The sequence below is a fragment of the Corythoichthys intestinalis genome, chromosome 19, assembly GCF_030265065.1.
Source record: "Corythoichthys intestinalis isolate RoL2023-P3 chromosome 19, ASM3026506v1, whole genome shotgun sequence".
Lineage (NCBI taxonomy): Eukaryota > Metazoa > Chordata > Actinopteri > Syngnathiformes > Syngnathidae > Corythoichthys > Corythoichthys intestinalis.
The window spans coordinates 14,333,372-14,345,721 of NC_080413.1; the positions used below are offsets into that span (position 1 = coordinate 14,333,372).

The 12,350-nt window shown below is 41.1% G+C and overlaps 1 protein-coding gene across 6 annotated transcripts in view; it reads right to left on the minus strand.

Annotated features, from left to right (window-relative positions):
- sash1a (SAM and SH3 domain containing 1a) overlaps positions 1 to 12,350 on the minus strand; it is a 423,559-nt gene that overhangs the window by 60,653 nt on the left and 350,556 nt on the right. For all 6 annotated transcript variants that reach the window (XM_057822264.1, XM_057822266.1, XM_057822265.1 and 3 more), the window contains exon 3: positions 9,192 to 9,320. In XM_057822264.1, the coding sequence (XP_057678247.1) occupies positions 9,192 to 9,320 (129 nt within the window). The remainder of the gene's footprint in view (positions 1 to 9,191; positions 9,321 to 12,350) is intronic.

Here is a 12,350-nt window from a genome sequence, read left to right on the forward strand (position 1 = left end):
TGTTGTTCCTAGTATGAGTGACCAAAAACTTTACTGGTGCAAGATAATTATTGGTCCGATAATTATCGGTCCGATAATAGGAATTATGACGTCATCCCAATAAATCCAATAACATTATTAACAGGACCGATATTATGTATTGTGCTGGCTTTACAGTGTACAGTGACTTTACACACTAGTATGGGAAAGCAGTTGACCATTTGCGGGACATTGCTCCCACCTGCTGGTCAAAATAATTCATTGCATTTATTTTTTGTCACAGTAGTTTTGTTCACATCACAAGCTCATTCACATACACATTGCGGTGTCTAGCGGTCGCATTGACAATCGTGAATGCTTTCTATTAGGTTTCCGCCTCGGAAGTATGAAAGTATTTTATGTTTACTGTAACATATGGATGTGCACCATATGTTTACTTCTGTGGTGAAGGGTCATATGTACAGAACTTAATTGTTGTGTTATAGAAGCCAGCCAATGCTTTAGTAGCTCAAGCTAGTGTGCTATGCTATACATATAATAGTTGTGTATATACGTGTATTGTGCAGTTTGTTGTATATGGAGTATTGAATATATGTATTTTTGGGTTGTACTTTCACATTATTAAGATGAGTGTCTTCCCATAAAAGCAAGAAAAGACTAAGCCTTGTGGTTTATGGAAGTGCATTCATTTTTAGCTGGCTGTCGGGGAGTGCAGAATTGAAACGCACTGTTTTGTTCAAGTCATGACGAAAAATCTAGTGAGATCAAAGGCAAATCTATGTTGAATCCACCACTAGTTAAAAAAAAAAAAAATTAAAAGTGTAAAAAGTGTTTAAAAACTCAGGTTATACATTTTAAAATACATATATTTATTATCGGTTATCGATATCAGTATCGGCTTTGAGGAGCAGGAAGTTATCGATATCGGTATCGGTTTCAAAAAATGGATATCGTGCACCCTTAATAGACTTCATAATGATATTGACGGGACACATTCCCCAGACACTGCGCCACGCCTTCAAGTAGGGGGCGTCCGACACTCCGCTTCAGTCGGTCGAAGTCGGTCACAGTTATTCTCAAACATATGCAGTGATCCAATGCCGCATTTAGGTTGAAAAAGTATGAAGGCTGTACTGCATACAAACAGGAAGGATTGTCTCAGGAGTGATTTCTTTGAGGATTCAAGGTAATTATATTTTTCGTATCATGCATGCATTTTGAAGCATTGTGAAAAAAATCAAAGGGAGAAATTAACCGTTACGGTATTGGCGTCATAATTGGCAATATTTACGTAAAATAAATGCGAACTGCCCATTTTTTTTGCTTTTAACCAAGGATCGAGACTGTTTTACGTTCATATCTGTAAAGAATTCAGGGATTTAAGCATTTATTTACAAGAATTGTCAACGTAAAAAGCTCTTTCTGGTGATAAGGCGGCGCCACAGTGGCTTAAAGACTACCAGTACAGTGGTACCTCTACATACGATCGCTTCGACACACGAACTTTTCGACATCCGACGTAAAATTTGACTCGCCATTTGTTTCTACATCCGACGACATGCTCGAAATACGACGACAATGGCAGCACCGCAGACGAATGCACGGCGGATTTTCTTGTGTGACAAATCAACACAGGTTTCAGAAAAGGTTGGTACAGGTGGTGAAACAAGGAAAAAGTTGATGCTTACCTTCGAAATGAAGATGCAAATGACAGAAAAATATGAGCGTGGGGTGGGCATCCGTGAAATGGCTCAACAATACATCTCCACGGTCCTCCTCCAACCATCGTTCGCCAGTCTTTATAAATTAAGCTGACAATTCTTATTGTCTCCAAAGAAATCGCCAGCTTCGCCACGTTTTCATCATTTCTTTTACAACTTATTCAACACAAAACGCCTGCTGTCTGTCTCAAATGATGGTGTTCTCAAGAGAACATTCAAAGTGAAAGTGAAACTCAAGCTCACCGGTCTGTTTCTGGCACGTGAGCCCCGCGGTGCGTTCAGGTACACAAAAAAACGTCCGCCTTATTAGAACCCGATTCGTTACACTATTACAGGAATTATTATTACTCTTTTTATTACATTATTCCAATTTTGATTTATAATTTATTTGTTTTGCTACGTGTAATTGCCATTTGTAATAGCACCAGCAGTATTTTTTAAGGATTTAGTGCAGGTTTTTGGGCTGTGGAACGAATTAATGGAATTATAATGTATTCCTATGGGAAAATCCTGCTCGACATACGACCATTTCGACTTACAAACAAGGTCCTGGAACGGATTAACTTCGTATGTAGAGGTACCACTGTACATTTGACATATTTACGTAAAATAAATGCTAACTGCCCGTTTTTATTTATTTTATTTTTTTACTTTTAACCAAGAATCGAGACTGTTTTACGTCCATATCTATAAAGAATTCAGGGACTTAGGCATTTATTCACAAGAACTTTCAACGTAAAAAGCTCTCTGTCTGTGTTTACACTCGGTCAGCTTTGACGGAGATAAGCCCCCTATTAATCGGCCCCTGCCCCGTGATTATATTATGAAGTCTATGGAGTGACATCATCAGAATAATTTGATGACACCAAAATAATTCTGATTAAAGAATACTCGTATCCCTAGTACACTGGCATAGTCAATGATAGAACATATGGTTGCATTTCTGATTTTGAAAAAGACATATTGAGATGTATCATGGGCTTTTGTCCACATTACGTCAGCCATCAAACAATCTCTGTATTGGAACACTGTCATTGTCTTTGGAATAACATCTAAACATTTACTTTATATTCCCCGTCCTGCTTTAGAAGTTAAACTTTAGAAAGTTATTACAACAAATCTATCCTTAAATAACCTTGGCAGTCTGCTGGGTTTAAAGTACTGAGCTGTTAACAATGATGTGGCTGAACAAAGAAAGTGAGCCACCGTGAACAAGGTGAGAGCTCGGTGGCACATCACAGCGTTTCTCACAAAGTGGCACGAGATTGCTTCGGCTATCAGATCCTTTTTCAAGGCTTTGTGAAAGTCTCGCAAGTCTGAACGCAAAATCAATTTTTAAAAACGCCCTGCCGTTAGTTGTCTGGCCAATGTGCCGCACTTTCAAAATCGCACCATCTGACGGCGAATCGTACATTTCACCATGGATGATGTACACAAGATTCAAACACAGAATTCGTCCCACTTCAATCTTTGACACAGAGGGAGGCTTTGAAAGTGTGAAACAAGAAAGATCAGTGAAAAGAAGATCTGTGAGAGCGACTTTGTACCAGCGCTGGGGTGATGATGTTGAAAAATTCATGCAAAAGCTTACGGGGGTAAAATTCGGATTTCTGTCAGAAGCTTTGCTGACAGAGAAAAAAATCAATGTTTTTGCCAGGTTTCTACGTGGGCGTGTGAAGGATAGTTCACATAAATGAATCCCAGGGGAGGCGACGCAATACTTTACATGAACTTAGCAGCATCGGGCCGAGATGTTGCCCCACTTACCTCGGCGTGAACTGGTGTACATGCGTGTGAACGTGGAGATCAGTCAGTGGGTTTGTTTGTGATGCCGGCCCTGATGGCTTATGTGTGACTGAATTGAATCAAAGATCAGGTGAGGGCAGCATAGCGAGGGCATGTTTGCTTTAATGAGAATCACGCTCACTGCAGACCAGGACACCAGAAAACTAAGACACATGGCTATGAACAAATTGCTTTAAGGCAATTATCTTAATATATGACTTGGGATTAAAACTAGGAATGTGCAAACTAATCGATTCATTTATCCATTTATATTATTTTTATAATATGTGGATTTGTTTGTGGATTAATTGTGTCTTGAAGCAATTGAGGAAACCAACAGTTGAAGAATTAGTGTCTATTTGTTTGCGGTTTAAAGAAGACAAAATGGCATCAGCTGCAGGAAATTGAGCAATTACCACACTATAACAACTCGTCCAGGAATGATTATTGCACTCAATGACACTGGTGTCAAAATTGAATTATCCAAGATCCTTTAAAAAATTTCTAGCTATTTATTGACTTCTAAAAAAGTACAGAACAGAAATATCTCATATGAATTAGAGTACATAGCAACAGTTGGTCCAAGCATAACTGCAAAACCCACCATGGGCAGGAGTTACCGCAGTGAAGCCGATGCCAAGTTTGTAAGGTAGGCGGATACGCGGCAAAACCCGAAAGACCAGGTGGCTTGGTGGAGGTATGCCAGCTGGCGCGGTGCAACAAGACTGGGTGGGCGAGAGTGAGGTCGATAGTACTGCTGGAGAAACAGGCACCAACTGGAAAGCCTGGTGCAAGCTCAAAATAAGACGTTATAGCTGTGGGACCAGTATGGCGTGATTCAAGCATGCGGAACCAGCCGTACATATAAACACACACACCAGTCTGATGTTTTCGGTAGCCACTAATAAAACAGAAAAGAACCAGCCCACTCAGTAACACCTCTACCCTCATCTGTTCCAAAAAGTGGCATGTTAGTGAGAACATCCACACAAAGCAGGGTTGTGTGTAAAGCATTCCTTCTGGATCAACATTATTTTTGCTATTCAAAGGCAAATACCCGAGTTATTACAAATTCCAATGACATAGTCACCTTCTGTGGGCCGACAAATAAATTTACTCAAAGAATTACAAACTCAACACCTGCCGACAGGTTATCCCAACATTGAATGAGTGCCGACATATATTTGAAAGAACTCTTAACGTAACAAAAGAGCTGCAGGCTACGTTCCAATGCTAATGCCCGTCGGTGGAAAGAGCAAACAAGCACCTGGCATTTGTCTTTCTTTCTTCTCTGTAGTCGTAACCTCAATGATCTGCCCCACTTTGAGAATAACTTAGCCCCGCTGGTGCTCGCCTCGTGGATAAGCAAAACGCTTCGCAGTCTCGACCGCCAACCAAATCACTAAACATTCCTGAGGTTATTCCCGAGGCTCAAGCAATGTCATCACACAATCAAGAATTTCCTGTGTTAAAAAAAAAGTATCAAAGGAACTCTTCAAAGACACATTTGAGAATGACATTTATAAGATTTCGCTTTAATAATGTCCCCTGCTGCATAATAGCATGAACTTAAAAGGCTCACCCCACAGCCAAATAACCAATCACTTTTTGGCGAGATGCATCTGTATATCTTTCGGATACATTTTCTTCCCTTTTGGTCTATGAGAAATTACCCATCCAACAGCTGCAGCTCAGGTTCTGTATATCTGGCTTCAGAATATTTCTGTACCATCAGCATACCAATGAGATTCCCATCTATGTCGAGTATTAGACTGCTGGGAAACGGTGCATGGTAGTGCTAATCCATAGGTCCCCATTCCCTTAGGGGATGTTGATTTAGCCCCTTTTGTTGCCACGCTAACACGAAGATACAGAGAAACAACACGCTGGGGGGCCCGGCAGGAAGTGGATAGTGATCGCTGAGAGCCTCCATCATCAGCTCTAAATAGGGTAAGAGACATGTTTTACTTGAACACCCATCGCTGTGTTATTGAGAGGCCCTTAAAAGGCCTAGCGGATGCTACGCGCGAAACAAAACAAAAAGCAAAAACAATGTCCCAGTACAACCCAAAAACATTAGCGGAGATAAGTGACTTCCATCCATCCATCCATTTTACATACTTATCACATTATCACTGATTGCCAGTCAGTCTCGGAGCCATTGTATCAAGAATGTAAACCAACTAACTAAACTACCAATGGCAACAAACTGCAATTTAGCTAGCTAAGATAAGGCCTATTTTGCAATGGGTTTATAGTGGCAAATCAAATATGCCAACAAGTTATCAGTTGATCGATCCATTCATTAACAAAAAAAAAAAAAAAAAAACAGGTACAATGGTATGAAAAAGTATCTGAACCTTTTGGAATTTCTCATGTTTCTGCATAAAATCACCATCAAATGTGATCTGCTCTTTGTCAAAATCACACAGATGTAAAAACAGTGTCTACTTTAACCAAAACCACTCAAACATTTATAGGTTTTCATATTTTAATGAGGATAGCATGCAAACATTCACACAAAATATGAATGAAATAACTAAGTGAACACTCTGCCTTAGGAGACTTAAAGAGTAATTGAAACCAATTTTTCCCAACAATTTAAGTCAGGTGTGTGCCCAATCACTGATGAGTGGTTTAAAACTGCCCTGCCTTCTATTAAAGGCACACCTGGTAAGCATTGTCTTATGTGCATCACGGCTCGATCAAAATAGCTGTCTGAAGACCTGTGATCACGGATTGTTGATTTATATAAAGCTGGGAAAGGATTCAAAACCATCTCTAAAACTCTGGATGTTCATCAATTGACAGTCAGAGAAGTTGTCTACAAATGGAGAGAGTTTGGCACTGTTGCTTCTTTCCCAAGGAGTGGCCGTCCACCAAGGATGACGCCGAGAATTCAGTGTAGAATACTCAGAGAGGTAAGAAAGAACCCTACAGTGTCTGTTCAAGACTTACAGAAATCACTGGCACAGTCCAATATCTCTGTGCACGCCTCAACTATATGTAAAACTATAGCCAAGAATGGTGTTCATGGGAGGACTCCACGGAGGAAGCCACTGCTGTCTAAAAAAAAAAACATTGCTTGTTTAATGTTCGCAAAAATGCACTTGGACACTCCACTGAAGTTTTGGCAAAATATTTTGTGGACTGATGAAACCCAAGTGGAATCGTTTGGGAGTAACACACAACATCATGTGTGGAGGAAAAATGGAACAGCTCACCAACAGCAACACCTCATCCCCACTGTGAAGCATGATGGAGGGAGCATCATGATTTGGGGCTGCTTTGCTGCCTCGGGGCCTGGACAACTTGCAGTCGTTAATGGAAGAATGAAATTTATCAGGATGTTTAGAAGGAAAAGCTCAGGCCGTTGAAGCTAAAAAGAGGATGGATGCATGATCCAAAAAAAGAAATAAATAAACTCCAGAATGGTTTCAGATACACGTTCTGGAGTGGTCGAGTCAAAGTCCAGACTTGAACCCCATTGAGATGCTGTGGCATTACCTAAAGACAGCGATTCATGCCAGACATCCCAGGAACCTGACTGAACAACAGCAGTTTTGTAGAGAAGAATGGGCCAAGATTAGTCCTGGTCAATGTGCCAGGCTGATCTGCTGCTACAGGAAGCGTCTGGTTGAAGTTATTGTTGCCAAAGGGGAGGCCACAAAGTATTAAATGTGATGCTTCACTTTACTTATTTTTCCCCTTTTTGTCATTGTTTACATACTATCCTCATTAAAATATATGAAAACCTATAAATGTTTGGGTGGTTTTAGTTAAAGCAGACGCTATTTTTTCATCTGTGTGATTTGACAACGATCAGATCACATGTGCTGTGATTTTATGCAGAAATCTGAGTAATTCCAAAAGGTTCAGATACTTTCTCATACCACTGTATAATGCATTCTGACTAGAAATGATCCTGGTGATTTGATCTAATTGAGACCGGAAGAAAGACAATAACCGGAAAGGGAGTCAATGTTGCAAGGACCAATCTTCCTGTACCCTTTACAAGACTTTGGCCTTTCGTATAAAGGCCTCGTCCCTCTAGAGAGCTACTTTCTAAATGCCTCGCCATTAACATGAATTCCATTGATTGTGACCTTCTTTACCGCCATCAATCCACGGGAAGACAGGTGTATGGCATTTCAAGCTAATTCTGTCTCCTCGTTCTAATTAGATTCAATAGCCCAAAATGAGACCTTGGAGTGATCTGAGCAACAGTATTGTATCAAATCTTGTCATACTCTAGCATTAGTTCCAATGAAAAGTGGTTTCACGAAGTGTGAATACTTTATAAATTTTGGAAAGTAAAATCTATACACCTCAGGTCGAGACTGTTCTTTTTGAGAGAACCTGAATGAGTTATTGTCTCACCCTTGTTTCCCTCCTCTCTCTATTTTGATGCCAAACTTTGCAGAGTGGCGAGACAGCTGCAGGCTCTCAAATTCAACTCTCCTCCTCTTCATTCCCCTCATCCCTTCGCCCCAGTCCACATCCTCCTTCAGGCTCAAGGCTCAGCCAGCTCTCGCCTCTTCTTCGACAAAAACCGGCACTGATTACTTCCTCTTTCCCTGGTTTACTCCATCAAAGATGGGACTGTTTCAAATTATCTTTAGGCAATTTTCAATATGTTACAAATATTATGTTTAACTTAAGGGCCACACAGTGAGAACACTCAAACAGATGCATAATCATTTCCACTATAAATGGCTTTGATGTATTGTTAAAAAAAAAAGATGCATTCAATAAATCTGTGCTGGCTTTCGACAAGGCCTCGTCTACCCAACCACAACCACAGTCACAATCAAAAACAGGCAAAGACAGTGACCACAAATGAAGAAGACAAGGTACAGTACAAGGTTACGGCTCAACGAATTCCTGTTGATAATGCACGTGCAGCATGTGCGAGCAATAATTGAGTCCAATTGTTACGTCACGCGATCAGCATCTGGACACACATTTTTGTACTTCCACCACGGACCTCAAACTTTGGCAGATCACATTTTTTAGTCTGACCGTGCAACGCAAACGTGACTTAATCAGTTTCCACTCAAATGAAACTCAAGATGGGGCTTCCCAGCTTTGACACAATGGAGGAACGCCAGCATGGGTCACGAATGGAACGTGACTATCCAAATAAAAAATGATAAAAATCATAATTCATTGATTTGGCTAGGGAGCTGGGAGCAGTCCATTAGCCACGTACACTTGAGTACACTCTTAACATGACATCAGTGTGAGTAGAACTGAAGTACAGAAAACTTAAGTTTCAAATTAAAGTGCTCAAGAAACTGAGCTCTGATGCTATTTTTATGGTGAATTCACTATGGAACACTATCACGGATTGTCAACGTGAATAAAAAATCCCAGAATGGATCATGTTGAACATTAGACGATGCACTAAACTCGATTTGTTTACATGTGAGCTGACCAACTAGTGTGCCTACACACAAACAACCTTTGTGGTAGCACCCGCTGCATTCCTTCATATGCTTGCTTGCAGCTAGGCAACCAACGAGGTGCCCCACTACCCTACATCCATGTGAAAGGGACAACCAAACTCTCATGTGGATTTCCACAATTACCACTGTGTTGGCTTACAGTCCCTTTGAACAAGTTGCTGTCCTGCTTTTCCCTCTTCCATGACAAAAATAGCTACTATCTAACCTACAGCTGAACGAAGTGACAGTATTTGTTCACCATTTCAAGCTCTTGGGACACTCTTCTTTTGCGGAGCTCCTCCATACGATCACTGACGTCGCTGAAGCAGGTGTTGTAGTATTCGGAGTACTCCTGAGCGAGGTCATCTATGTTGCCCAGTGAACCATCCTGTAAAGAGAGAGCGAATGAGGTTAAACAACAGAACAAATACGGAGTGCGTCCATAAAATTGGCCTTTGGAAGTGGTGCCAAGCATAACATACAGGGTGATGTAGAGTTCATACCGTACTTACATAATTAAGTTTACATAATATCCTAAAATAATCTAAATATTTATCAAAGTGCGGCTGTTGCTTTACCAATCATTTAAACAGTTTCAACCAAACCAAACAGGAGGGGCACGCACACGGGATGATGCATTGTTCCCGTTAGATAATCACTGCACATTCAATACAAACACAAAAGTTAAGAATAAGTTTGAATAAATGGCCTCCGTTTTTTAACTTGAAGTCATTCTTATCATGCCTTTCGCCAGGCCAAGCTTTGTTTCTGGTCTTTGTCCCGATACACCTTGTATGCCCTTTCCCTCGTCGGTCATTCCCTGAACTCAAAAGCCAAGCAGTCTTCCGCTTGCTTGCGTTCAGCACAGTTCCTGTCTTTGTCATGTTGACATGTATTTCGGGTCAAGAGAAAGTTTTCTATACCCATGACACCAAAAAAGATATGTATCACGTATGTAGAGCTTGAACGAATACTCGAGTAAGTCGAGTAACTCGAGTTCAGATACTGATCAGAGTAATTTTATTCGCCCCGAGCATTCGTTTAATTTTGCCAGCTCTAAGCATCACGTTTTGCCCGGACTACTTTTAATGCGGGACAACGCACTGACATCACGTGCGCAGAGGAAGAAGCAATAATACCTGACTGCTGCCAACCGCCGCTACAAACTATGCCAACGTTGCTACAAACTACGCCCGCATAATGCTACGGTGGTAGTGTCTGATGCCTCTCATAGATATCACATGTATATGGAACAAGATCCGAAATGACAGCCTCAGCGGTGTTAGCACATGTATATAAAACTACATGCGAAATGACAGGCTCGCCGGCATTAGTAAACAGCTGCCATCTTAAAGCAATAGACTTCTCAGCGCTAATAAATACGATTGTTACTGTACCTTGCTAACGTAACGTTGGCCCTGCACAGGGCTAGGTTTCTATTAATTATGACTACAGTCAATGCTTGGCTAACGTGTCTTACATACAGGCTTTATTTAAGCTGTAAAAACACAGCGCTGTAGAGTGATGAAGGTGTAAAATAAAAACATATTAAAGCTAACTGTAGTCGTTGCTGGATAAAACACCAAGTAACACTGGTGCCTAATCTGCTCCAATACAGCAGGTATCATATATTTATTTTGAACACTGCAAAAACTCAAGATCCTATCAGGACTTACAATTTAGACTAACAACACTTAACTAGAACTTAAAAATAGCTTGACACAAATAGAAATTCAATTGAAACAGTTGGGAAAAACACCTAACTTTTAAGTGCTGTGTGTTATCAAGCGTTAACGATTTAAAAAAATAAAATAAAATCTAGAAGTTTTTTTTTGAGTGAAAGCTATGAATTTGTTTTTTTTTTTCCTAGTCACATCTGAGATGGAATTGTTGTCTTTATTTTCGATGTATATAGCTAAAAAAAGCCATTGTCTGAAAATGGTTCAATATGAGGGGAAATGTCTGGTTTTCTCATGTATATTTATAATTGCCCTTTATCTCAAAAACCGATTACTCGATATTTTTCAGTCGAATACTCGATTACTAAAATATTCAATAGCTGCAGCCCTACACGTATGTTAAAGACTACAGAAACTAGGGGTGTGACAAAATACCGAAATGGTGATATGTCGTGATACTTTGCATCACAAAAGGTTATCGATATGCTTATGCCAAGAATCGAGAGGCACGGGTGGCCCGAGGGACGATTGCTCCTTTGCTGGACTGCGAGAGGAGGGATGGGCTGCGCTGGCTCCCATCTGCCCGACCGCCCTTTCTCCCCGGGCTGGCTGGCTGGCTGGCTGGCTGGGTGGGTGGGTTTGTGCCGTAGCCCTGGGGTGGCCCCCGCGCGGCCTCTCCGCTCGTCTGCGTGGCTGTCACGTGTTTGGTGGTGCTCGCGCATGGCTAGATGTGATTGGGCGCACTCGGGTGGGGGACCCCGGTGCCGGGACTGGCAATGTGGCGGCGTATGGTCGGTTGCAGACGGGCTTACACTCACAAGGGATTCACACGATTACTGGTTTCTACATCACAGAGCTGATTTGTGTACACTCCACCCCTCCCACTTACTTAGCTTATAGACCCACCCCCTTCTTTTCCTGGTCAACAGGCACCCACATGGTGTCAAGTGGAAATACGTCTAGCTGACGATAGCACCAACATATTGATAGTGTAGCCGTTCAATATATTTCTTGTTGTTGTTTGTGTTTCTTTTCTTTTGTTCCCCCATAGCCCCTTCCTGTTCGCTGATTTGTCATTATAAACGAGGTATGTTGAATGATCACAATGGGAGTATGTCATACTCTCAATGTGAAACATTAAAACTGTTCAGACCAACCGGACATTTAGACATGCATTCTCTGTGTCAAACAGCTGAACAGGACAGGTTAACATAAAATTAAAAAAAAAAAAAAAAAGAAAAGAAACCAGACCATTCACATTCCGATTTTCGGGGCATTTACAGGTCATTTTCTGTTCATTTCAGTGCATTTCTGTGCATTTACAGGTCACTGTTGAGTTTGAGTCGCTGTGTATTCATTCCCGGGTCACTTCCTGTTCTGTAACCCAAAATCAACAGGAAGTGACTCATAAAATGCCCCAAAATCAACAGAATGTGACCCTGAAATACCCCAAAATAAACAGGAAATGACTGAAAATCAACAGTTATTGACCTGATATTGCCCAAAATTATCGTTGAATCGCCATATCTTGAGATCATCGTAATTGTGAGCCTTGTATCGCAAAACGTATCGTGTGGTAGCAAGGGATTCCCACCACTAGAAAAGGCCGAGATCCGTTTAAATGATTATCATACTACTTCAGAATCTTGAGTTTGTTTGTTAGCCTTTGTAAAAATGTAGGCCATCCTCGCAATGATAGCCCAATAAATATTCATCAGTGTTGATCTAATCTGTGCCAG